The sequence below is a fragment of the Hemicordylus capensis genome, chromosome 2, assembly GCF_027244095.1.
Source record: "Hemicordylus capensis ecotype Gifberg chromosome 2, rHemCap1.1.pri, whole genome shotgun sequence".
Lineage (NCBI taxonomy): Eukaryota > Metazoa > Chordata > Lepidosauria > Squamata > Cordylidae > Hemicordylus > Hemicordylus capensis.
In genome coordinates this window covers 215106125-215133624 of record NC_069658.1, presented here as the reverse complement: position 1 = coordinate 215133624, position 27500 = coordinate 215106125, and the positions used below count along the sequence as shown (strand labels likewise).

The 27500-nt window shown below is 47.9% G+C and overlaps 1 protein-coding gene across 2 annotated transcripts in view; it reads right to left on the bottom strand.

Annotated features, from left to right (window-relative positions):
- KDM4B (lysine demethylase 4B) overlaps nt 1-27500 on the bottom strand; it is a 246379-nt gene that overhangs the window by 72288 nt on the left and 146591 nt on the right. For both annotated transcript variants that reach the window (XM_053295002.1, XM_053295003.1), the window contains exon 9: nt 558-754. In XM_053295002.1, the coding sequence (XP_053150977.1) occupies nt 558-754 (197 nt within the window). The remainder of the gene's footprint in view (nt 1-557; nt 755-27500) is intronic.

The window sequence follows — 27500 nt, the reverse complement described above, 5'->3', positions numbered from 1 at the left end:
AACTATGAGCAGCTAGGGTTGCATTCAACAGTCATCAGCTAGGAGTGTGCCCAAAACGCAGGCCAAGCTCACTCACTCTCATCCAGAGAAGGGAAATGCACAAAGAATGCAATCTTGTTGAGAGCAGAATTCAATGAGGCAACCATTTCACACAAAAAAGTCCATCAAGTTCAAAAGGATTGCAAAGGACACAGCACAAAGCTACTGGGTGTGTTTTTTGCAGCACAATGAGACTGCTATAGTTGGAAGGTAGTTCCCAGGGAGCAAGAATGATGACACTGAAGGCAGCATTCACACAAACAAAAACAAGCCTTCCACTTCCCACACCCATTCCAACCCACAAGGGAGGACTGTGCATAGAGAGAACAAGGTAGAATCTGCCTCCTTTGTTTTGCCTTCCAGATAGGAAGCAGCTGTCCTCTTGGTGGCAGACGGGGATTTTCCCCAACACAGTTCAGGAATAGGAACAACCTCCAGACAGCTGCTGCCACCTCCTTTGAGAGAATTATCAGACCTTCTGAACAAGCTAGGGGAAGAGGTGCAAGCAAGTAACCTACCTGCGGAGCAACTTGACTTTCAAGGCATCCTTGGTTTGGTTCCAGGCTTCCAGCTCTGGGCTTGTGAGAGCAGTAGGCTTCATGTGGTCCAAGGCGGTAAAGTCTTTCCCTTGCTTCCATAATTCATACCGTTCGGGCTGGAGGACCCGCACAAAGACATCCATGGAGATCTTCACCATGTCTTTCCGGCAGGTGCACTGAAAAAGAATGCCAGAAATCGATCTGTCTAGTGTCGTAAGGGAGGCAGTGGGGTGGGATGGGTGGGGGTAGCAGAGGCATAGGAATCACAGAAACCACCCAAAACTTGACTGCCACCTGTCACTTTCAAGTGACAGGCATAGCTCACTAGCGGGCCATCACTGGAGGTGACCACCAAGCCCCGCCCCTGCTTCCTTCAGCTCCTTTTCTGGTCCTTTTCCAGGCCTGCACTGTACCTGTGGTTAGTTCCCCCAGCCCATGTCACAACTACAAGTACAAGTACAGGCCTTGTTAGCATACTGATGAGCACCTAAGGAACACGTCTGGGTGCAAGGAAGAGTCTTAGTCAGTCCCAGAAACTCAACAGCTCAGGCTGGAATTTCCTGCTGTTTCTTACTTCTCAAAAATGACATTGGAAATGAGACCTCTGGGGAGGAGATCTGTGTGGTGCTGGCAAATGGATTTGCGGATGCTTGCCTTGCCAGCACCTAAGCCCAGGAGGAGGAGGGCACAAAATGAACGGCAGAGCAGGGAAAAGCAGGACTAGGAAGTGGGCGCAGGCAAAGGCCGGAAAAGAGGTGGCTGGGTGAAGGTGGCAGAGGAGTTGAGGGAAAGGGTAGAAGGTGGCAAGGATGTGGCATGGGGGGGGCCAGGGGCGGGTCACAATAACAGCCTCAAGACGCAGGTAATGGAAAAGAAGTGGCTGGACCAGGAAGGCAGCTATGGAGGTGGCAAAAATGGGTCTGAGTGGCCAGTGGGTGGGGGAAACACTTCCACACGCAGATGCTACACAACGAACCAAATATGTGCCCATCTCAGCTCCTGCCTGCCTCGTGTTCTGATCCTAAACATGATCATATTCATGGCTCTGAATGTGAAGCCATTGACAAGACAGGGCGGGGGGGGGGGGGGAGAGAGAGAGAGAGAGAGAGAGAGAGAGAGAGAGAGAGAGAGAGAGAGAGAGAGAGAGAGAGAGAGAGAAGGCCCTTCCTTGCCAGGTTCGCCCAGACTCTTTTGCTCTCCTCCCCCGCCCCCCCTCCCATTTCTTTTCATTTCAGAGAGGGAGTGGAGGGCACCACCTTCTGCTCTGCAGTGAAAAACAAGCCCTGAACTGGGGAGCAGTAATAAGCTGCCCGCGCCAAGCAGGGAGAGAATATTTATGGCCCGGCGCTTTCCAGCAAACCCAATTCGCTTAATGAAAAATAGCAGGGGAACGAAAGGCTTCGGAATGCAATTTGGCTGGGGAGACGCAGAGCCACAGATGGTGCCCATGCTTCAGGTTCCTGGATGGGCTGACGCTCTCCCCGGCGCCTCCATCAAGAATGCCTTAAGGGATTTGTATCGAGCGGCTTTCCAATCGCCACAACCACCACCACCACCACACGCACACACTCTTAAGTAGTTAAAAAAGGTACCCGAGTATGTTCCCTGGAACAGGGCAGGACAGTGAGGCAGGCACCCAGAGAAGAAGCATGGTGCCCACCTGTGGTGGGACGTAACCTCCTTCCCCCTTCACAGTGGAGCCAAGCAGGGAGAAAGCCACATGAACAAGAAGGGCCACAAGCTGCCCTGCCCCGTCATCTGCAAGCCTAAGAACATAAGAACAGCCCTGCTGGATCAGGCCCACGGCCCATCTAGTCCAGCATCCTGTTTCACACAGTGGCCCACCAGATGCCGCTGGAAGCCACAGACAGGAGTTGAGGGCGTGCCCTCTCTCCTGCCATTACTCCCCTGCAACTGGTACTCAGAGGCACCCTGCCCTTGAGGCTGGAGGTGGCCCACAGCCCTCTGACTAGCAGTGGGCTAGAGTAAGTGCTAGAGTAAGCCAAGGCTGCCCCCTGGAGGGCAGAGAGGGGAGGTGTGCCTTCCAAGCAGACTTACCAAGGAATCCATCAGTCACTAGTCCACAACACTTTTTACTAGCCCTCCAGGCCTCCTATCAATAGCCTACAACCTTGGGGCCTTCTAATTTATAAAACTTCCCCTGCCTGATAACCTGAAGGAAGAGGTTCTTATTTGCCATGGGCCACCAGCTGAATTGGCCATTTACAAGGCTTCATGGAGAAGCCCAGAGATGCAGGAGCTGCCAGGTCCCTAACACAGAAGAAGAATCTATTGCCCCTCTGCCAAGGGCATTTGTAGGACTTTTTCCGGAGGAGGAGAAGGGGCAATAACTGAAATTTTATACCCACTTACCTGGGCGTAAGAATTCAATGGGACTGGCTCAATCAGTGGGGGTAACTTCCCTCTCTTGACACACTCACCCCAGACCCCATGCTCCCTGCTGGTCAACATTTTGCCTCAACCCAACTGTGACCCTCAACCACACATTCATGAGGGTGAGGGTGCATTCTCAGTACAGATCCCCCCCCCCATTTCATAGGCTTAAATAGTGTTCTTAATGCAGGGCTGCCACATTCTTTCCACTCCCAGAGTTCCTCGGTACCTGCAATGGAATGTATGCAGGCGCCTTATGGGACATTTTCCAACCTCAACAAAGAGTGCCCTTTTCCCTTATGATCCGAACCAATGGACAGTGCACACAAAGTTTGTACCCAGTGACAGAGCATCTGGGCTGTATCTGGTTGCTAAAATGCTAGTTTTCATGCTCTAGTGCAAGCAGCAATTCAGGTGTTAGCTTTCATGACATTGGTGGCTCAATCTGTGTGTTGCTGCAAAGTTTCTTTGTAGCCCAAAGTTTCTTTGTAGTCTCATGCTGGGTTAGCCATGTTTAGACCCCTTGTTGCCAAGTGAACTTTAACAGGGACTGTTATCTTGAAGTGACCCAGGGCTGAACAGCCAGCAAGAGGGCTTCCAGCCACTGACTTACATCTGCAGCAGTCACAGAACAGACAAAGGGCTCTTCAAGCAGTTCCTCCCCAGCCTGAACTTCAACAGGCCATTTGAAGGAATGCTCCGGCCCCAAGCGCACGCGCGCACAAACACACACCCTTCTTACACAGTTCAGCCACTCTCTTCAAGGCATGGACCAAGGGTGGTTCTTCCCCAGTTTAACAGTCTATAGAGCCTCTAGCCCCTTGACACTACATGTACAGGAACATAGGAAGCTGCCTTACGCCAAGTCAGGCCAGTATTAAATTTAGTTTAGTATTATCTGGCAGCGGCTCTCCAAGGTTTCACGCAGGAGTCTCTTGCTGCCCTACCTGGAGATGCTGCCAGGGACTGAACCTGGGACTTTCTGTATGCAAAGCAGGGGCTCTGCCACTGAGCTACGGCCCCATCTCCAAGAGGAATGGTGGGCTTCCTTCCTGTGCTTCCAGGGTGGGTTTCCCACCCTGGAAGCTCGGCAACATCTGTGTGGGAAGGAATCTGCTCCTCCACCCTGGTCACATGGTCCCTCCATCTGACATTACTGGAACTCGCAGCCAGACAACAGGAAAGAGGCCCTCATGCTGCTATCCCAGAGGGGAAGCCATATCCCAGCATAAGCACAACAAAAGGTCTAGTGGCATCTTGAAAAGTCTATTATTGTAGCAGAAGCCTAATCTGCTGCCGCCGCCGCCGCCGCCTCCTATCTGGCTCCTGGGAAATCTCACAAGCTCTTAAATTGTGCAGGAAATGTGGCACCCTTGGAATCAGGAATATCAGCTCTGATGAGGAGGAGGAGAACTCACATGACCTCAATGAACACCAGCCTCCCTGGGGAAGAAACAGCATGAAACATTATCTCCTACACAACAAATGTTTGTGAATCACAGAGGCATCAGACCCGAATGGAATGACCCCTCAAGGAGGACTTCATACTGGGATGGAGCCATGTAATAGTTCATGTGAATGCGGATGAGAGTACAAAGAGCTTCCAAATGTGGGAACCAGGGAATCCTCACAAGGGGCCATTCAGACTTAATTCATCGTCATTCTCATTCTCTCTCTGGCTTCCCCTCCCCAGTCCCTCTGCAACGCCGCAACACAACAGCAGGTGCCTTTGCCTCTCCCTCTCCTTTACACGCACAAATCTACCATGATGTATGTTTAGATTTCAATTTTAATTTTATTTTATTGCTTTCACACTGCTGCACATGAATAATTTATGCCCAGCCTCAGTCCTCGGGGGCCTCTTTCCGCCCAGGCGGCGATATTTCCTCCACTGCCATGCAACTGTGCCGCATCACTCAGCTCACAAAGGCCCTTTGCCAAAAAAAAAAAAAAAAGGAGGGGTACCTCTCCTCCCTGCCCTGCTTTCCTCCAACACAGCTGCGTAATCCTTTCTGGAGCAGCTTGGCGTAGCTGCAAATCAGAGCACTTCTGACAGATATAAAGGGACTGGGGGACAATTTCCTTTTTCTCCTTCATTGCATCAGATGCTTTTATCAGGTTCCAAAGCCAAGCAGAACAGCACCCTCTCCACTTCCCCTTCGGGAATGCTAGCCCCTCTGTCTGGCCTTCATTAACAAACCTGATGCCTTACCTCATGATCTGAAGAAGAAAAATGAGCAGCTTTTTCGTGTCAAAATTAATTCTTCCCTGCCCTAAAAGTACAGTAGCAAAGCATTGGTTTTTGGATTTGCACTTTCACACTTGAGGCATAATTGTTCTGGAAGACCAACACCACTGCTATCAAGGACCAAACCACACATTTTTAAAAAAGAAAAAAGCTGTTATAGCCCTTGCTGTGACTGCACCACTTGAGAGCGAGAAGCCTGCACAACTTGAGGTAAGAGGAATCAGTTGATTCAGAAAAAAAGGAAACATGTGATCAGACGAGACATATATTAGAGAGAAGGACTAGAATGCCTTCCTCCTCACAGTCATCTTAGTGCTGTGGTGGAGCATTCAATGTGATCCCCCAACTCCACTGTGAAGTGTTATGTCTCAGGACGACTGTACTCTCATTTTTGGTGAGTGAGGGGTGCAGGGTCCAGGCATTTACTCTTTCCAGAAAATGAGCAAAGTAGTTTTGTTGTTGCTGCTGCTGTTTTAAGTTGCCTGCTTATTGCCAAACCAATTCACATGGCTGGAAGACTAAGATTCAGAAAGTAGCAATGTTAGCGATGGTCAGAATTACTACTGTGAATTGATTGGACTGCAAAGAAACCAACAGTTTTAGGACTCAACATGAGAAAAGTACTTTCAAATGTCCTGCAACATTTTCAAACATTTGATGCAGGAACGTAATCTGGGAGTCTGCCAAGATGACTACTCCTGAAAGAAGGTAGCAAGGCCTTTGTACCTTGCAGCTTCCAACTCTTCCCGCTTCCCAGTTGTCTCCGATTCCTCCAAAGAAACTGATGAATGTTGAAAAGACACACACAAAACCAAGGAACAAGTGACTGTTAATGGGTAGATTTCAGATGGTGGCACTTGGTGACAGTTGCTCTTCAAATTGGGAGCTACTATATTGAGTCAGGGGGCTCCATTCTGTCACCAATGCTTTTAAACATCTACATGAAGGGGTGAGATTAACAGGAGATTAGGTGCTGGGTGTTATCAATATGTTGATACCCAAATCTTTTTTTCCTTGTCATCAATATTAGGAAATGGCATTAGCCCCTTAAAGGCCTGCCTACAGGCAGTAATGGGCTGGATGACATATAATAAATTGAATCTGAATCCAAGCAAGATGGAGGTGCTTGTTATTCGAGGTCATAATCTGCCAGACAGGATAGAACTTCCTGTTCTGAACGAGGTTACACTCCACCAGAAAGAACGGGTTCGTAGTTTAGGAGTGCTTTTGGAGTCTCACCCTTGTGTCTCAGGTTGAAGCTGTGTCCAGGAAAGCTTGTTACCAGCTCCAATTGATTCAGCAACTCCTCCCGTTCCTTGAGGCATGTCCTCTCTGCTGCTGTTGCTCCCCTGCAACTGGTATTGAGAGGCATATTGCCTCTGAGACTGAAGGTGGCCTATAGTCACCAGACTAGCAGCTACTGATAGACCTGTCCTCCACGGATTTATCTAAGCCCCTTCTAAAGCCATCCAAGCTAGTGGCCATCATCACATCCCATGGCAGAAAATTCCAAAGATTATGTGCTGTGTGAAAGAGGACTTCCCTTTGTCAGTCCTAAATTTCCTGACCATCAGTTTCATGGGATGACCCCTGGTTCTAATGTTGTGAGAAAGAGATAAACAGTTCTCTGTCCACTCTCTCTACTCCAAGCTTAATTTTATACACCTCTATCCTGTCTTCCCATAGTAGCTTCTTTTCCAAATTACGAAGCCCCAGATGCTGTAATCTTGCCTAATAAGGAAGGTGCTCCAGGCCCCTGATCATCTTGGTTGCCCTCTTCTGCAACCTTTCCAGTTCTACAATGTCCTTATTAAGTTATGGTGACCAGAACTGTATGCAGTACTCCAAATGTGGCCGCACAATAGATTTGTATGGTACTATATTGGGCAGCAGCGATATAGGAAGATGCTGAGAGCCATCATCTCATACTGTGCAGGAGGCGGCAATGGTAAACCCCTCTCCTCCTGTATTCTACCAAAGACAACCACAGGGCTCTGTGGGTGCCAGGAGTCGAAATCGACTTGACGGCACACTTTACCTTTATTATAATTACTAGCATTTTTATTTTCAATCCCATTCCTAATGATCCCTAGCATGCAATTTGCCCTTTTCATAACTGTTGCGCACTGAGTCCATACTGTCTTCCTTTTCTTATTCTATTCAACACTTTCAATGAGCTATACACCACAACCCAAGATCTAACTCCTGGTCAGTCACTGAAAGCTCAGACCCCATCAGCGTACATGTGAATTTGGGCTTTTTTGCCCCATTATGCATCACTTTACACTTGCCTACATTGAACCGCATTTGCCATTTTGCGCCTTCTCACCCAGTTCAGAGAGATTTTTTTGGAGTGCCTCACAATCTATTTTGGATTTCACTACCCTAAATAGTTTAGTGTCATTTGCACATTTGACCACTCCACTGCTTACCCTAATCTCTAGATCATTTATGAACAAGTTAGAGCACTGGCCTCAGAATAGATCTCTGGGGGACCCCACTTCTTCCCTCCATTGTGAAAACTGTCAATTTATTCCTACCTTCTGTTTTGTGTCCTTCAACCAATCCACACATGAATGTGTCCCCTTATCCCATGTCTGCTAAGTTAGGTTTACTCAAGAGCCTTTGATAAGGAACCAAAGCCTGTTCAAAATCTTTTTGGAAGTCCAAGTATATACTATGTCAACTAGATCACCTTTATCCACATGCCTTTTGACACTCTCAAAGAACCCCAAAAGGTTAGTGAGGCAAGACTTGCCCTTGCAGAAGCCATGCTGGTTCTGTTTCCATAAGGCCCGTTCTTCTATATATTTAACAATTTTATCCTTAAGTATGCTTTCCAGTAATTTGCCTGGAACAGACATTAAGCTAACCAGCCTGTAATTTCCCGGATCCCCCCACCCCCCGCCGTATCTCTTTTTGAAAATCGGAATTACATTAGCTACTTTCCAGTCCTCCAGTATAGAGCCTGACTGTATTTGTTAATATTGTTTTCATACAACTAAAAGCCTTTCTACTTTTAACATCCCTGAATCTGTGAAACAAGAGCAAATGTGAATGCCAAGTTACTCATAATATATTTTGTTTCCATAAAGAAGGAAAGCAAGTTGAAAATATTACATATATTTCCACCTCCACAATATTCATCACCCCAACCCACCAAAATCAAACACAAACACCTCCACTCTCCCCTGCCAGACACTTTCAATATTTGTAGAACACCTTATGCTTGAGCTGAGAATGCAACCTGGAAGAACAGTCTACACTGGTGAATCCCAACTTGGGAGCCTCCAGATATCCCTGAACTATAATTTCCATCAGCCCCACTGACAATTTACTGTGGCTGAGGATTATGGAAGTTGTAGTTCAGCAACATCTGGAGGCCCCCCAGGTTGGAAACCACTGATCTACACACTCTAGGCTCAAGCTTCAGGGGAAAGATTAGTAATGGTGGACCACTTGACCTTCACAGAAGCTTGTCCACCCTTACAAATCTTCTTACTGAGGGTCCCTTGATAAGCTGCCAAAGATCGGCCAAATTCCTAGGACAGAGTTTGAAAGTGACTAGCCTAAGATGCCCCATCATGGCCTTCAATGCAACAGGCCGAAGCGCCAAGGCCTCCTCGGGGATGTGCTTTATTTCTGGCACATGCAGGCCAGGCACCATTCACTCTCCAACCCGTTTTCACTGTGTTTGATCTCCAAGGTCTCTAACAGCAGCAGCCAAGGTGTTAGTGCTTCAAAGCCTGCGATCCAGCACATGTCTGCACCAATTCCCCTGCTCTGGAAGGAGAGGCGCTTGCTCTCAAAAAAGGTTTAGCTGTGCCATTCATTTCCAAGAGGAGGAAATTAGAATGAACCAGGAAGCAAAGGCAGCTTGAAAGGCTCCCTCAAACACCAACAGAACCCTAGAGTCTACTCAGCTATTGTCTAAAATGTTAAGGGACCAAGACAGAAAAGTAATTGGCACCCCCCAGACATCTAGCGGCACAGCACAATTGATTGGGCTCTAAGGCTCTTTTCCATCATAATCCACCCGAGGATAAAGGAGGACTTCCAGATAGCTAAATTAGTGAACAAGGCATTTGCTCCTTTACAATCAGGAGCCAATAAAAGAAAATGAGGCTTCTGAAGATGCCTCCGGAAGGGAGCCGTGTGGTACTGGAGAGCGTTCTCTTAACAAGGGCTATTTTTCCTCCTCTGCGGATGCAACACACTAGAAGCCAACGTGATCACTTGACAAATGTGGAGAAAGAGGTGCAAAACTGATCAAGTGATGGGACAAAGGCAGAATGGGGAAGGGCAACAGTTGGAGTGAAGTCAGAAGGGGCATGGAAAGCTTTGAAAGGAAGAGGCAGGAAGCTGCCAGGATTGAGAGGAGAGAACTGGAGGGAGAAAGCAGCTACCTGTCTCTTCTTCAGCCAATTAAAAAGGCACCTCTTACTCTTATTCCAACCCTCCAAGAACCCTAAAGTGTGTCTCCTGGACCCCGGTACTCCCTCCTCTCAATCTTGTTCATGCTGCCTGCCTGTGCATGGAGCAAAGGCCTCTGTTCTGTCCATCAAGCCACCATGAAAGAATCAAGATATCCCTGAACTATAATTTCAGGGATAGCTGAGGTCTAGTCTGTCAGATGCCCAGCAGGCTACTGCAGCCTTGAGCACTCTGAGAGGCCAGCCAGAGACACATCCTGGTGTTCAGGTGCTTCAACCTAGTCACCGCAAGGACACTCATTCTGCCAGCAGTTCTTCAGGCTCCGAGTCTTGAGTGTTCTGTTCACTGCTACAGAAGCCCCTCAAGCCCCTGCCTTTCATTTTCCAGCCAGCCCCAGTGCTTCTCTGTCTGCCACCAGCAAGGGCTTGGGGGCCTGTGTGTGCCTGGCTTAGCCGTTTCCATGTTTTGGGCTAAACATGGAAACAAGAGAAGATCAAGGGAAAGAACAATACCAGTTTTCAAATATGTGAAGGGCTGTTTCGTAGAAGAGAGACTAGACTTGTTCTCTGTTGCTCCAGAGGGCAGGACTAGAACAGATGGGTTGACATTACAAGGAAGCAGGTCCAATAGGATATGTTCTATAGTGGAACAGTCTGTGTTATGCAGTGGTGAACTCTCCTTTGTTGGAGGTTTTTCAGCAGAGGCTGGGTGGCCACTGGTCAAGGATACTGTAGCAATTTCCTGCACTGAGCAAGGGGGCTGGATTAAATGACCTCCAAGCGCCCTTCCCACTCTATGGTTCTAGGGACAAAACTTCCCCTTCCTGCCTAGATGCCTCCATCCTAAGTCAAGAACTCCAGTGCTTGCCTTCTGGATGCATAACTTGGCACAGAGAAGGCCTGGCTAAGCTTAGGAGTTGGACGTCTTGAGTCACACCAGAAAGGCTGCTCCAAAACCAATTCCCAGAATCCACAGGCCCAACACGATTCATGCTACAAGTTAATCCTCCACCCCCAATTTCTCCCCCAGCCCCCACAATTATCTGAAAATTCACTGAAAATTCTCTCAATTCTCTCTTCACCCCCAGAAGTGCTTCCCAATGACAAGGTCACCAAAAGCGCCCTCCATGACTAACTGGCAACAAGGTGGCTGCATGCCTGTCACATCAAAATGTGACAGATGAACAAAAAAAAATAGTTATGGCGTTCAGGGACTCTGGGATCTAATCAAGCGTCTCTGCATCTCTCCCCATTTCCTTCTCTCATTTGGTGCCCAGGCTGCCACGCCAAAGAGCTGAGGAGCGGCTTGGCTGTCACTGAGTGTCCCGGGAGAGTGACAGATCAAAGAGGAGAATATTCATAAGCCAGGTCTCTCAGGACCAGCTGGCGAGCAGCGAGAAAAGCGAGGAGGAAGGAAGAAAGATGCAAGCATTCCAAGGTTGGAGGGTTGCTTCCAGTTGCAGGGAATCAAAGACCCAGAGCAGCAACTAATTGACTTCTGAAAAGCAAAATGAATGACAGCTCCTTGGCAGCGGACACAGGACAGGTTTCACAGGATGTTGCAATGGCCACCAGCACATGCAGCTTGGGAGGGGATGTATTTTATTCTGTCCACCAGAAGCCAAAGCTCTCCTTCCCCCTCAAAAAATGAGCAGAAGAAAGGCAACTAACTCTCATCAGCGTTTTATCGTGTCCCCTGGACATGTTAAATTATCTTTTATGCCTGCTAATAATCCTCCATGTAATGAGAGAAATTAAGGAAAATGGCTCGTTTTTTATTTAAAAAATCAGTAATAAAATCACGCACAAAAAATGTAAGTGCAAAGCCCAGCTCTGAACGTCTTGTACAGAAGGTGGGTTCCTCTTTTCAACAATAAACCATTAAGCCAGAAGCTGAACTCTATCTGCTCAGCAGCGCATGGAATGTTAACATAAAACTTCATTTATTGCAGTGTAGAAACAGCAGATTAGATTAACGATAAGTTTAAAAGGACGTTGCCATAGTGCCTCTCACTTTGGGGTGTGCGGAAGGATCGCGACTTGCTCCTACATGGCTTATATGTGGCCCCGGACACCAGCAAGAGACAGAGATTAACAGGCGAGGTGCAGTTTGCCACTTGCCTTCTTGTGAAGGGCAAGTAGCAACTCCTGTTCTGCCCACCTCCCCAGAAGCCACTGAGCACCAAATTGCAGCCCCGAAAAAACACAGAGAAGGTACTTGCAGCTTTGTCACCTGGCCTCAAAAGGGCTAACCATTAGGGAGAGCCTACTTGTTAAGTCAGGGGTCTTCACTAGTTTTCGTGTGGAGGCCACTTTGACAAAAATCCTTCAACATGCCTCTCACCAAGCTAATCTCAGCACAGGGCTGTGTTTCTCCCAGTCTTGTGGGGAGGGGAAGAGCCTTCTCATTCTCCCTTCAAGAGAATGAGCGCCCTGTCAAACTTCAGCACCACCTTGGAAGGCACATAAGGGGCGATGGGAACTGTCTGCCCCCCTCCCCAGAGGTCTGTGGGGGAAGCACTGGGAAGGCCTACGCTTGTGTCTGCACCTTCCAAGATGGAGCTGGGGAATGGGAGGGCTCCATTTCCCTTAAAGGAGTCCCACCGGTGCTGACAAAGCACAGGACCACTCAGTGGGAAAGCATGATTCCACACTCTGATAGGAGGGGCTACACTGAGTATTCAGCTTTGCCGTTACTATAGTCAGGGCACTGCCACTGGATCCCGAGCCTTGCAATGGAGAACACCACATCCACAACCACATGGAAAGCTGCTTGTCTCTGGTGAAGAGAACAATTAACTTGTCCTGGGCAGCCAAATCAGGTGCTTATGGGAAAGTCCTGCCCTCCAACTACCAGCACCTCATATATGAGTGGATGCCTTATATGATGTCCACTCATATATGAGTAGACACCTGCCTCCCCACCTCCATGGGTGCACATCATGGTTCTCTGTACTCACCCAACATGACAAGGAAGTCTCCCTTACAAACACGCAAGCCAGGAATCAAAAGAAGGGACACAGAGAACTAGTCCAACCATTTGTGGTTGAGATTGCCCTGATCAGCATTCCTCTACCATAGCCAGTTCCCATGTACCCTGCCCACACACTGACACATTCTAAGACACAGAACACAACATGCTTTTTCACAGCCTGATAAAACAAGCCCACAAAGCTACCATTAGAAGAGAATATACCAATATGGATTGGGTTCATCAAGGGTTAAATTATGATGGTGTTGTTTTTTTAAAGCAAAGGAAAACTGAAAAGACAACGTGCAGTTTCCACGTCTGCCAGCGGGTAGCTGATGGCATGCGCGGAGGAAGATGAGCCCTGACCACCTCAGTTCTGGTGTAATTATCACCACGGCGGCATGCCTCAACAACATCCCAGTTCATTAGGAAAGCCACTGGAATCAGGAGTGTGCTTCATAAACAAAGCAGTTAGGGAAAGCTTCCCAAAGGCTCCCTCAGTCTGTGGCCGGAGGGAAAGCATGCTTTCTTCATGGGGGCATAGAGCCCCGATGAAGTTTTTTCACCTGTTCCTTCAATGCTGGAGTGTTGGCATTCAGGGGCAAAGCACCAATGGGCAAGGGGTGGATGGCATGGCCAGAAACGGCCACCTTGCAGAACGTCCCGCAAGGCCTTCCCTGGCCACACCCAACAATGCTTTTGTACGCCTGACAAGTGTGCATTAGAAAAACCCAGCGTGGGATACAGCCCACCTAGGAAACTGGAATTCACAGCAGAGCTTTATTATGTTTGCAGAAACAGCAGAACATGTTGCCGAAGGTGACAGCTCTGCCTCTCCAGAAGACAGCTGGCTTCAAGCCCCACAAGAAGGGGTCAGAGCTCAGGGACGGCCCGAGACGGGGGGGGGGGGGAATGGCGGCGGCAGAGGGCAGCTTGCTTGCTTCCTTATTTGTTTGTTAAATTTATACCCCACCTTTCATTACAAGAATCTCAAGGCAGTTGTTCTCTGTTGCTCCTGAGGGTACGACTAGAACCAAGTGTTGAAATGACACGGAAGCAGGTTCAGGCTAGACAGGAGGAAGAGGAATTTCCTGACTGACTGTCAGAGCAATTGGATAGTGGAACATTCTGCTTCCCGCAATGGTGAGTTCTCCTTCACCAGAGGTTTTCAAATAGCAGGTTGAACTGAAAGATCTCTAAAGTCTTACAACTAAGGGCATAGTAGTATTTGTAGTAGTAAGGTTCCTTCCAACTCTGAAACTGTAGTCACCAGCATGGCTACCCCACCACTAAGGGGTCTAAGAAGGCACTTGGCAGAGACTTCCATGAATGTGGAACCTCAAGACACCCAAACCATTTACAAAAGAACCCAAAGCAATAAATTTTCAAATCATACTGTCAGAATAAAATGATCCTAATAAAATATTAACAGTCCAACAAATGAATTGGTAAACAGTCATAGGAACAATATATCTACAAAATGCAAAATGTAAATACTAGTCCATATCAAATACACAGTTAACTGTGCCAATATCTATCTAGCATGAATCCATACTCAATACACAAGTCCAAGGATGGACTGGATGTTTAGTTGGAAAGCTACTCCTCACTGGCAGCATAAGATTTTCTGTCCTGTTATAGGAACTATAGCTGGATAATACAATCTGGTGAACACATCAAATCAGACCTGGTGGATACACTGGACCAGCTAGTCATCCACTGTCTACTTGGGAACAGCTCCACTGATGAAGGCCTGACTCTGGCTGAAACACATTTGGCAATTTATGAACACAGCATCTATTGGATCTTTGCATATACAATGGAACAATATCACTGGATCATCCAGTTACGGATGATCAACTCAGTTTAAGATCTTTTTTCTGTTTCCTGTACCACAAGACACCCATGAATAGTTTAGGCCTATTAAACCTCTCAACTAATAATATTCATAGCAACATTAAGTATTGGATAACTAAACTGTTCTCAAGCCAATGGCCACCTTGCGAGATAGTAAGTAAAGCAGTCACGGCTCGCTGTCGCAAAAAGCAAGGGCAGAAAAGTGGAGGTCTTGCCCGTGTTTTACAGATGAAACACCAAGTCAAGATATGTGCTGCACAAGAAGATAACCTGGCAGGGTCCAGACCTCACTGTCATGAATTCTCAGATCTTCATTAAAAAGGCACTACCCACCAGTGCTCAAGACTGCAATCTTCTGCAGTCCTTCTCTTGAGAAGAAGCCCTCTTGAATTCAGTGGGACCAATTTCCCAGGAAACACTGCCAGAATTGGGCACCACACTGGGCAAGCAGAAATGTACATATGATCCTGCAGCAGGCAAGTTTTTCCACAGACCAACACTAAACTAATAGTGGATCTGGAAACCTAAGAACTGAGAGTTCAGCTGACCCCTTTTGCCTGGGGCGGGGGGGAGTGGCGGAGGGGAGAGGAGGGCCGCTCTCTCAAACCCCCAGGAAGAATCTCTAGCTCCCAAATATTTAGGAAAAGTCCTACCAGAGCAAAAAGTAGTCTTTAAATTTAATTAATTTATTTATTAACATATTTTTATATTACAACAATTTAAATTTTTTTAAAAGAATATTTTAAAACAGCATCAAAACCATTAAAACAATATTAATTAAAAGCCTGGGTGAACAGATGCGTCTTTAAAGACTTTTAAAAAGCTGTCAAGTGATGGGGAAGCTCTTATTTCACTAGAGAGAGCATTCCAAAGCATTCAAAAGCCTCTGGGCAGCAGTGGAGAAAGCCCATCCCTGAGTGGCCACCAGATAAGCCGGTGGCAAATGCAGACGGACCTCTCCAGATGATCTCAGTGGGTGGTGGGGTTCATGATGAAGACATTCTATTAAATACCCAGGGCCCAAGCTGTTTAGGGCTTTAAAGGTTATAACCAACACCTTGTATTTTGCCTGGAAACATATCAACAGCCAGTGTAGCTCCTTCAATACAGGAGTTGTATGGTCTCTCCGAGATGACCCAGAGACCAACCTGGCTAACGCATTCTGGACCAACTGTAGTTTCCAGACTACATACAAGGGCAGCCCCACATAAAGCACATTGCAGTAATCCAGTCTGGAGGTTACCAGCAGATGTACCACTATTTTGAGGTCGTTCACCTCAAGAAACGGATGCTGCTGGCGTATCAGCTGAAGCTGATAGAAGGCACTTCTGGCCACTGCCTCAACCTGGGAGACCAAGGAGAGACTTGGATCAAGACGAACCCCTAGACTGCATACATGTTCCTTCCAGGGGAGCGTGACCCCATCCAGAACCGGCAGATCAAAATCAACTCTCGAGTTCCAACCCCGCACAATGAGTACGCCCATCTTATCTGGATTCAGTCTCAGTTTGTTATCCCTCATCAAGCCCATCACCGACTTCAGGCAGGCATTTAGGGAGGTTATGCCCTCTCCCCATGATGCTGACATGGAGAAATAGATTTGGGTGTCATCAGCATACTGACAGCACCCTGCACAAAATCTCCTGATGAACTCTCCCAGCGGTTTCATGTAGATGTTAAACAACATCAGAGACAATATGGAGCCCTGAGGCACACCATACAAAAGCTCAGATTTTGAAGAACAGCAGTCTCTAAAGGACACCATCTGGAACCTGCCCGAGAGGTAGGAGTGGAACCACCGCAAAGCAGTACCTCCAACTACCCAGACACTCCAGAAAGATACTATGGTTGATAGTATCGGAAGCTGCCGAGAGTTCCAAAAGGACCAACAGAGTCATACTTCCTCTGTCCATTCCCAATTGGAAATCATCTATCAGGCCGACCAAGGCAGCCTCCACCCCATAGCCAGATCAGAAGCCAGTCTGAAATGGGTCAAGATAATCAGTTTCCTCCAAGACTGTCTGGAGCTGGGAGGCCACCACCCTCTCAATTACCCTGCCCAGCCACGGAAGGTTGGAGAAAGGCCTGTAGTTGCTCAGCTCTGAGGGATCCAAGGTAGGCTTCTTCAGAAGCGGTCTAATAATTGCCTCAAGACAAGGAGGCATCCTACTTTCCTTCAGAGATGCATTTATAATCTCTACCAGGCCTTCTACAACAACTCCATTGCCAGATAATATAAGCCATGTCGGGCAAGGGTCAAGAGAACAGGTGGTAGGACGCACCGTTCCAATCAGCTTGTCCACAGCCTCAGGAGTCACAAACTGGAACTGATCCAACCTAATCACACAAGAGGAGTTGCTGGACACCTCCACATTAGACACTGAAGTAATTGTGGAGTCAGTCGGCTTGAATACGAGAGATATTTCACAAAAAGAATTCATTAAACACATCACAGCGGGTAATCGATGGCTCCAGATTCTGATTCAACAGAGGAGGGGCACACACTAGCCCTCTCACAACCCTGAACAACTCCATCGGACATGAATTTGCGGATGCAATACAGGCAGAAAAGAATGGCTTCTTTGCCGCACGTATCGCCTGAGCTCTGTGTTGCAATCTCAACACAAATGCTCACAAATGAGCTCTGTATTGCAATCTGTTGGATTCAAGCAGAGTCTTTCTCCACTTGCGCTCCAGTCATCTACCTCACCGCTTCAGCCCTCATAGTTCTTCCGTATACCAAGGAGCCAGTTTTGTAGAAGGTCGGAGAGGACACCAAGGAGCAATCATGTCTACTGCCCAAAATTGCTGTTCCAATTCTCCACCAGGGCATCAACAGGATCACTGGCAGAGCCAACACAAAATCCTTCCAAGGCTTCTTGAAATCCTATTGGATCCAATAACCTTCTTGGGCGGACCATCCCAATTGGTCCCTCGCCCCTGAGAAGGTGAGAAGTGATTGTGAGTCCAACCATAACCAGATGGTGGTCCTTCCATGACAATGGTGAAATCACAGGATTCCCCACCCACGGAACACCACCCTGATCAGAGTGAAAGACCAAATCAAGCGTGTAACCAGCAATGTGTGTCAACCCGAGACCACTTGGAATAGGCCCATAATTGTCATGGCCGCTATGAACTCCTGAGCCGCCCCAGACAAATTGGTCCCAAAGTGAACATTGAAGTCCCCCAGCACCACAAGCCTGGGGGACTCCAACACCAAGTCCGAGACCAAATCTGTCAGCTCATCTCCAACAGCAACCAGTCAGATGCCCCCGAGAAACCCACAAACGGGGTATGAAAACTGACTGAGATTAGTTTTACTCTGATATATGCAGCAATTTTGCCAAAAAACCAAGGTCTACATGTTTTAAGATAAAGTAAGTAACGATACAAAGGAAGATGACAGTCCTCTCCACATTGTTTAACTCTGGCAAACAGCAACTTCAAGTAGGTCCATGAATAAAGGTGGGGTGAGACACCCCCCCACACACACACAGACACACGGTCCTGAGTACCCCGAAGTGGGGCCCCAGGCAAACTGCAAAGTCATTTTTGCACAACTCCAGTTTTTGTTCTCAAGCCAAAGACCAACTGGGACGGCAGGCAAGGTTTCTGTTGCAATCCTTCTAAGGAGCTCTGCATTTGGGGACTCAGTAAAATATCCAATCGCCTCCCTTCCCCAACAGCCTCGCTTCAGCACATACACTAAATCAAACAACTGTCTACTTTGTACAGCACTTTATAAATCTATACTGAAGGATGCCTGCTGGGTATATCTTCAGTCAATGACTTGCAGCGAGAACCTTCATTTTCCCCTGCTGGCGCATAGGATTTACCAGCCTGGTGGAAGGCACGGCTATGTAGCAGCAATTGTGGCTTGCGGGAAGGTGCAAGGAGAATGGTTCACCAACCCTTGATCTTTTCAAGTGCTAGCTCTGAAAACTCCAATGACAGGGAGGACAGACAACTGCCCAAGGCAACAGCTGATTTTGCTGGGGCAGAACTGGGCATGACTCCCCCCATGTACAGTTAAAGTCATTGCTTCATTAGCAAAAGGATCAGTCAACAAACTTTCATTCCTCATGGGATCAAGAGGGTGAGTGGGGGAGCCTTAACACTTCAGAGAACAACTTATACATTGAGTTACCTGCAATAAAATCCTTGTATCTTGCAGAGGATTTGGAGAAATGTTGTAGGAGACACACTGATTTCATCAAGACTGCTGGGAAGGCTTGTTGCATGACCTCAGTCACTCCCAAGCAAATGCCCACCTCTCCCATATCAGGAGTGGTTAGCATCAGGAAAGTCTGTTCTTGGGCTTCCCATGCCAGGTCTCAGATGTTGGGCCATCATAACTTTTACCATCTCTGGTTGCCTTCTGCTTCTCACATTTTTGCTTTGTCATCCTCCACCCCAATCTGTTTCTGGCTGTCTTAATATCTTGGACTTTTTATTAACAGTTTTAATTGCAGGTACTGCCTTGGGCAATTTGTTGGAAAACATGTCTGTAAGCTATGCAAGGACTAATGATAAGGGCAAGAGGCACTCCCTGGTTGCTTCTTCCCAATTTCAAATCCCCTGCTTGGAGAGCGCTCTATTCCCGAATCCTGTTTTAAGGAAACACAAGGCCATCACCACCCACCATCAACCAACTGCAGTTCCTTGCTCCCCTCCACCCAGTGGCACTGTGAGGAAAAAGAGGGAGAGTTCAGAAAAACAGCAAGAACAGGAAAATGAGATGGCCCCAGATATGATTAGCCAACATTTTCAAAATGTTAACATTAACTCGAAAACCTAAAGGGAAACAAATGGATTTCCCAATTGTCCCTGTCTCTATGCGTTGCTCTGCCACTGTGGAATGGCCACAGCTCAACTCCTCTGTGTTAAGAGAAGAGGGTATCCCTTCATTTACGGTCACACTTCAGGGCGATTGTACGCATCCAACAGAGACAAGTGATAAAGCTTTCTTGGACATTTCAGACTGCAGGTGAGGGTGAATGCTACCCATTACACCAGAAACAGCAAGCCTTCCAAACTATAAACATTAGGCAATCAAGTGTTCTGCCTACCTTTCTGCCCAACATGCCATTTTTCTACACAGAATCGTCCAACATGAGAGTTTGAAGGCTAGGAAGCCCCCAGGCAAGCGGTGAGGGCATGCCCTCTCTCCTGCTGTTGCTCCCTGGCAGCTGGTAGTTAGAGGCATCTTGCCCCTGAGGCTGGAGGTGGCCTATAGCCCTCAGACTATTAGCCATTGATAGACCTGTCCTCTGTGAATGTATCTAACCCCTCTTAAAGCCATATAAGCTAGTGGCCATCACCACATCCTGTGGCACAGAATAAGTATGCACTATGTGAAAAAGTACTTCCTTTTGTTGGTCTTAAAATTCCCAGCCTTCAGTTTCATGGGATGACCCTTGATTCTAGTGTTGTGAGAGAGGATAAAAATGTATCTGTCCACTCTCTCTATTCCATGCATAGGTTTATACACTATTATGTCTCCCTGTAGTCACCTCTTTTCCAAACTAAAAAGCCCCAGATGCCGGAGCCTTGCCTCATAAGGAAGGTGCTCCAGGCCTCTGATCATTTTGGCTGTCCTCTTCTGCACCTTTTCCAGTTCTACAATGTTCTCCTTAAAATACGGTAACCAAAACTGTACACAGTACTCCAAATATGGCCACTCCACAGATTTGTATAAAGCAGGCCTGCTCAACTTAGGCTTCCCAGCTGTTTTTGGATTACAACTTCCATAATCACCAGACACAGTGGCCAATAGCTAGGGGTTATGGGAGTTGTAGGCCAACATCTGCAGGAGAGCCAAAGTTGAGCAGCCCTGGTATAATATTAGCATTTTTATTTTCAATCTCATTCTTAATTATCCATAGCATGGAATTTGCTTTGTTCACAACAGCTGTGCACTGAGTCAACGAGCTCTCCACCACAACCCCAAGATCTCTCTCCTGGTCAGCCACCCAAAGCTCAGACCCCATCAGTGTATCTGTGAAGTTGCATTTTTTTGCCCCAATATGCATCACGTTACATTTGCTTACACTGAACCGCAACTGAAACATGTGACCTTCCTCATCAGTTAATGATTTGGGTTCTTACTGCTAAGTTGCACCAACCCCTTTAAGAAGCCAGCTACTTGCTGTTCTTGTGAGCTGGTCTTGTGGTAGCAAACATGAACTGTCCCCTTTGCTAAGCAAGGTCTACCCTGATTTGTATCTGAATGGGAGACAAATGTGTAAGCACTGTAGGATACTCCCCTTAGGGGATAGGGCTGCTCTGGGAAGAGCACCTGCATGCTTGCATGCACAAGGTTCCAAGTTCCCTCCCTGGCAGCATCACCAAAAGAGGGCTGGGAGAGACTCCTGCCTGCAACTGTGGAGAAGCGGCTGACAGTCTGGATAGATAACACTGAGCTAGATGGACCAAGAGTCTGACTCGGTATAAGGCAGCTTCCTATGTCCGGGCATCTCCTGGTCTAAAAAGCGGACTTAAACAATGTCACCACTGCCTCTTTGGAGTTCTGTCAGAAAAAGCAACGCAAACACCTTTTACCCAAGATCGAAATTTCCCAGCACGTATTTCTCAGCCTAGCATGAGTGACCGGCACATTAGCATGCTCAGGGAAGATCTGAAGTTAAGGTTTGATGACTTCAGTTTTAAAAGGGCTTATTTCACAGCCTCTGAAGGGGGGGGGGAACCTGCACACCTTGCAAGAGAGGCTGGCAATTCACACCCGGGTGGCAAGGCAGAAGATTCAAAGGTGTGGCAGGCCAAGAGGAAGATTAAATCAAAAGGCAGCTTGAAAAATATAAATAAAGCAGAGAGGAAGAAGTCTGTTGCTCTGACCATGCTGAAGGAAACATTAACCAGTTCTTTTTAAGAGGCACATCGTCTGTGTATGACAAAAGGAGTGGAAACGTAACAAATACTGCTGTTTAGAAACCAGAAGACACAGCGGGCATGAATGGGAAGAGTGTGGGATGAAAGCAATAGCATTGGCCACAGACTAGTCCTGCCATGCAGTGAGCGTCCCTCAGCAGCAACAATATTTATATTACGAGCCATTTCCCAGAGGAGATTTATTTTATTTATTTATTTAATTTCAATACCGCCCTTCCAAAAATGGCTCAGGGCGGTTTACACAAAGAAATAATAAATAAATAAGATAGGTCCCTGTCCCCAAAGGGCTCACAAACTAAAAAGAAACATACGGTAGACACCAGCAACAGTCACTGGAGGTACTGTGCTGGGGGTGGAGAGTGCTAAAAGGAAAATATACAAAGAAGCTCTCTCTTTTGTAGTGAACTTGCTTTCATGGCCTAAAAACATACCTGCAAAGCTTCAGGCTGTGCAAGAAAGTCTTGGCAGGCATGGTCATCCAGAACAACAGCTTCCATGCCTCACAAAGCTTTCCAAAAACTGTAACATTCAGAAATCTTTCTGAATTGAAACAGGTGCAGTACACAATTACCAATGCCTCCAGAGGTCTACAGGGTTCGACCACGTGCACAGAGCTATGCTCAAGCAGAGGATGCTTGTGTGGGCATACAGGTGCATTAGGCCCAAAAGTGCAGGGAATGGCCTCATATTGAGCTCTGCACACGCAGGTGAAGCTGCCAGATAAGAGCAATTACTGATCTACCCCCACCCTCCCTCTCTCTCCTTGCAAAACCCCCCAGGATCACACCAATTTCAGAGAACACGACCGACCGCCACCGATAAAACCTAAATTGCTAACCGGGGGGGGGGAATTGTTTTGTGGGCTGAGGGCCTTGAAGAGAAAGCAAGGAAGAGCACAGAAACAAGGGGTCAGGCTAAGCAGGCAAGTGATTTAAAGAGAGGCTGGAGGAGCCTTGCAAATGGAAAACATGCTTCTTGGCTGTAGTGACATCAGTTTAATACACACATTTATCACTCGCAAGGAAGCGCAGAGAGAGTTCTTACATTTGCCCTCCTGCCTTTCTGAAGGGAAAACACACACACACAAGCTGTGTCCGTGTGGAGCCAGCACGGATACAGCTCCCTGCTCCCCAGGCCACATCGTGAAACAAGAAGGGAGAGAAACAACTTGTTTCTCCCCAGAGTGATCTGGCCACAACACTCGGACTGTTTTTGTTAATCACACAGTTGCAATTGCCTTTGAGGACGGAGACTGAGATCCTCGTCACCGGCAAGGAAAAGTGACAGGAGCAGACCTGTCTGGAAGGGCCGTAGTCACACAGCCAGTCAAAAATGGCTCTGGACTCCAAAGAGTCCTGGTCAGCCAGAGAAGCCACACGTGGAATTTAGCAGGCTTGCCCTCAAACATTTGCTCTGCCCACCCACCGAAGCCAAGGCAAGCCAAGGCGCTTGCTAATCCTCTCTTCACCAGGGTCCCAGTCCTCTCCTCGTGCACCTTCAGCTGCCCACCCCACTATACCACAGGGATGTGTACGAACCGGTCCGGAGGCCACTGTAGAGCCCTCCAAACCGGTTCGAATGTGGCGCAGTTTGAAGGTTGGGGGGGTCCTTTAAGGGCGGGGGTGTGTGCACTTACTCCTCCTGCCACTTTCCCCCTGCTGGCACTCCTTTTTAAAAAACAAAACAAAACTTCTTGGGGCAGCAGCATACCTCCCTGCCACTCCTGCCCGAGTTTTCAGCCAGAAGTACCGTGCGCACATCATATACGGTACTTCTGGCCACTTCCAGCCGAAAATGGGGGCAGGGGCGGCAGGGAGGTATGCTGCTGCCCCCCAAAGTTTTTTTTTAAAGGAGCGCCGGTGGGGGGGGAGCAGTGGGAGGGGTAAGTGTACTCCCACACCCTTAAAGAACCACACCAGACCCCGGCGCCGGACCTCAGAGGCACGGTTCCATGCACGCCACTACTATAGCAGCCAGAGGTGGACAAATGGGAGGATGAAGTGGATGAAAGGGCTCTTGCAAAGCACCTGTTGCTCTCCCAGTGCAAGGAAGAGGCCAAGAACCCTTTACAACATCGGGGGGAGTGGCTAGAGCAGGGGGTGTGGCAGCCCTCTTTTCAATGGAGGGCTATAGCAGGGTTCCCCAACCACAAGTCCCCAGATGTTACTAGACTACAACTCTCATCGTCACCAGTCACAATTCCTTTGGTGATGATGGGTGCTGTAGTCCAACCTCTGGGGACCCAAGTCTGAAAACCCCTGGGCTATGAGGACCAGATGAGGAAAGGTGCCAAGTGCCTAACCCTCTGAACTAGAGGAACTAGTCTGCCACCCAGGGTATTCCCTGAATGGTTGCTGATACGCCCTGGGGATCTCCTCCTAAGGCTCCAGTAATCAAATCATAACCATCCTTGCAGGGATTGTACCCTGTTGCTTTTGTTCATATCAACATAGCCTAAAGCTTCAAACAAAGAAGGGGGGGAGAGGGAGAGGGAGAGGGAGAGGGAGAGCGAGAGCGAGAGCGAGAGAGAGAGAGAAAGCAGCTCATAATCCATCGCTGGTAGGACAAGCCTTCATTTGGTAACTGACAGTTTAGGACTCACCAGGCATTCTCCCCCATTAAGGGCCATCTCTTGAATCTAACCAAAGGTATAAGCCAGCTGCTGCAGAGTAGACCACAGTCATTTAAAAAAAGGGGTGAGGGGTAATGGGGTCATGGGGTGGATCTGCAGACCAGCCCCAACACACACACCATTCCTTAAAGCTCAGCAGTCTTTGAGCTACTGTCTCCTGACAGATGAGCCCTTTCCTGCTGGTGGACAGAGAATCAGCCACGGAGAGAATAAGCTGCAGGCGAGCTATTCTTCAGTTCGCTCCTTACTGCAGCCACTCTTGGCCCTATAAATCAGGTGGTTAGCGAGGCAAAGAAGAGAGGAGATGATGGCAACCTGGATACTTCTGGATTCAACTAGGTCAGGAGCTAGTATTTTCCATTCCAGGAGAGCCGCTCCCTCGCCCCACTGGGACCTGCCTGGGTAATCACCCAAAGCAAGCAAACTGATTAACCAAACAGGGAGAAGCAAGCAGTCCCGGGAGCAGCAGAACCAAATCTGTGAAATTTATTCAGTGAAATAATTAATGTTATTTTAAAAAGAAAAGAAAAAGAACGGGGGGGGGAGGGGAGAATGAGAATTAGCATACTTCTTTCTCCTTGTTAAAAACTGCCTTGAATGCAAAATTTAGACTATCCAGCGCTCTGTGCTCCACTCCACAATCTCAACCACCTAATTCCACACTTTGGAAATAAGTGCTAAATTGCTTCATTTATTCTGACTGGAGCACTGGGGATTTTGCAGCATCTTACATGTCAGGCAAGGCATGGGTGGTGAAAATAGAACAGTATCAATGGTGGCCGTTTCGAAGGTGGAGAAAGACACTCACAAGCAACTGCAACAGAAACATCAAAGGGTGTGTTCACGGGGACAAAGGCACTCCTCCTGTAGGGATGGCTCAAGGGTAAACCTCTTACATCTGTGTTGCTCACAGCAGCTTTTGTAAGCCCTCAGGAGGTCTCAGATCAAGAGTTCTGGCAGCCAGACCCGAGCGCTTTACTCCCTGCAGCTTTGGGCCAGTTAGTTAAAAGAGGGCATCAATGGCCTACTTATCTGCTGTGCCTGGGCACCACCGAGCACTGTTCTCTCTAAGGTACACGTGTGCATGCACCAACATCCAGGCCTCCACACAGCAGTTTCTGCTCAGCATGCAGTCTCTGCTGTGCCTGCCACTGCCCCCAGCAACTGCCCAGCGCCTCGTTGCCCCACCTCCCCAGCCAGGAAGCATTGCCAAGCTTTCCCCCTCTCCCCAGCCGGGTCACTGCCACCCCGCTGCCTCCTCACTCCCCTGCCTGCCTGCCGGCTGGGACTCTTCCTCCTCCAGTTCTGGTTGCAGCCAGAGGACGACAGGAGGGAGAAGGCCAGGAGGTACCCGCCCCTCCCTCTGGCAGCTCAGACAGAGATCGGAGCTGGTGGCCTTGGGGGGGGGGGGGCGGGGGAGAGAGACCGGAGGTGATGGCGACACACACAGCCCCGCAAAAAGGGGGATTGGTGCACCGCGCTTTTTACGGAGCAATAATCATTAACTGGTGTGTGTGTGTGTGTGTGTGTGTGTGTGTGAGAGAGAGAGAGAGAGAGAGAGAGAGCGCGTGCACAAGAGAGTCAGTCAGTCAGCTATGTGCACACACTGCCTTGATGCTGCCGCCCAGGACAAAATTCTTTCCACTCACTAATTATAAAAATTAGAGGGAACACTGCCACCAAGGCAGCTGGCCAGGAGGGGGTATTGCAGCTTATTAATTCAGCAGTTGTCAGGTGACGACCACAAGTACCTGCTCCCTTATTTGACTTCCCATCCAGGCCAGTGTTGCTTCACCTCCCCATGCAGGAATCAGTACTGTGCCTTGACTAAATCTCCAGCCTGCCAGTTCCATGTACAGTATTTTCTGTACCATTTAGCTGCTTTTCAGGGGGGAAATCCCAGGAATATTTGCTAGGATATATACTTTGTGTTTAAAAGGAAAAGAGGATGCTTGAACAAAATTCCCACCAAGCAGAGACTGTGTTTGCAATATGGAATCCCTACAATTTGAAAGATCAAAATCAAACCATCTATCATATAGCTCAAGGCAAATACTACTACAACGAATATTTATATACAGCTTTTCAACAAAAGTTCCCAAAGTAGTTCCCATGGATAGAAATAAATAAAAAGGCTCCCTGTCCCCAAAGAGTTCACAATCTAAAAAAGAAACATAAGATAGACACCAGCAACAGGCACTGGAGGAATGCTGTGCTGTGCTGGGGGTGAGTAGAGCCAGTTACTCCTCCCCCCCCGCTAAATAAAGAGAATCACCACTTTAAAAAGGTGCCTCTTTGCTCAGTTAACAGGGGAAGAGCAATTCTCATTAGTAAGTGCAGTTTCTACCTCCAAGATGCCAAGGAGGATCCTGTTCAAAAAAGTCATGAAATGACTAATCTATCCCAGAATTCTCCTCAGCACCACCTTCTAAAGTAGAAGTGGACCTTTCACCTCTGCCTTCTACAAGATATTTTAATGTCCGCTCAGTTAATTTTAGATCCCGCTCAGGTTGAATCAGGAAGGTCCCACCCTGAATGCAGGTGCGTGCACCCTGCCTTGATACTGCCGCCCAGAACAAAATTCATTCCACACACAGATGAAAGAAATTAGAGAGAACACTGAAAGGGGTGGATCAGGCTTTGCTGTTCACAAAAACGAGCTTTCCAGGAATTGGGGCTGTGCAGTTTGTACTCCTCCTCCATCCCTCCTTTGCCTTCTGTCTCAGAGTTGGCGTTTCCACACAACCCCAGTCTTAGGGAATGGTGGCAGGGGGAGAGAGATGAGCCCCAGACTTGCGTACCCCATACCAGACACACACTTTAATGCACACCAGGACCAACACTTGCTGCCATCTTCACAGGATTCATCCATCTATCATGCAAATGGGTGGACCTGCACAACTAGGGTCTGAAGATACATGCACAGTGAGGAAGGATCCTCAAATCCAAGGCTGACATCTGCCCCCTCAAATGTACACCCTACATCCCTCGTCAGCAAGCAGCTCCCCAGAGGGCCAGCACTTCAACCCTCAGCCCTATGCCTCTATGGCTAAGGTTACTGCTTACTTATGGAATACTTCAGATGAAACATTTATTTCTATTTGGGAACTTATTTTGGGCTTTACAATTTAGCACAGGATCAACACCCTCATCCAAGACTTGGTTTTTCTTTCTAGAATAGACGGCCAATTAAAGTGTATCTCTGGGTTTTTTTCCCCTTGGCAAGGGTGTGTGTGTGTGTAAGGTGGAGAACAAAGGGCTGCTGAGCCCCCGGTTGATGTATGTAATTAGGAGATGTCCAAGAGATGTTAACTGTAAAGTTACTTGTATGTTTCTTCTTTTTCTATGTTCTTTTCCTATTTCTGTTATCTTGTTGGAAAAATAATTAAAAACAAACACACACACACAAATCTCGGCCCTCTAAGTGTGGCCTGCCAGAAGGTTCTGTGGTCACAGATGCAACTTTGCACCCACA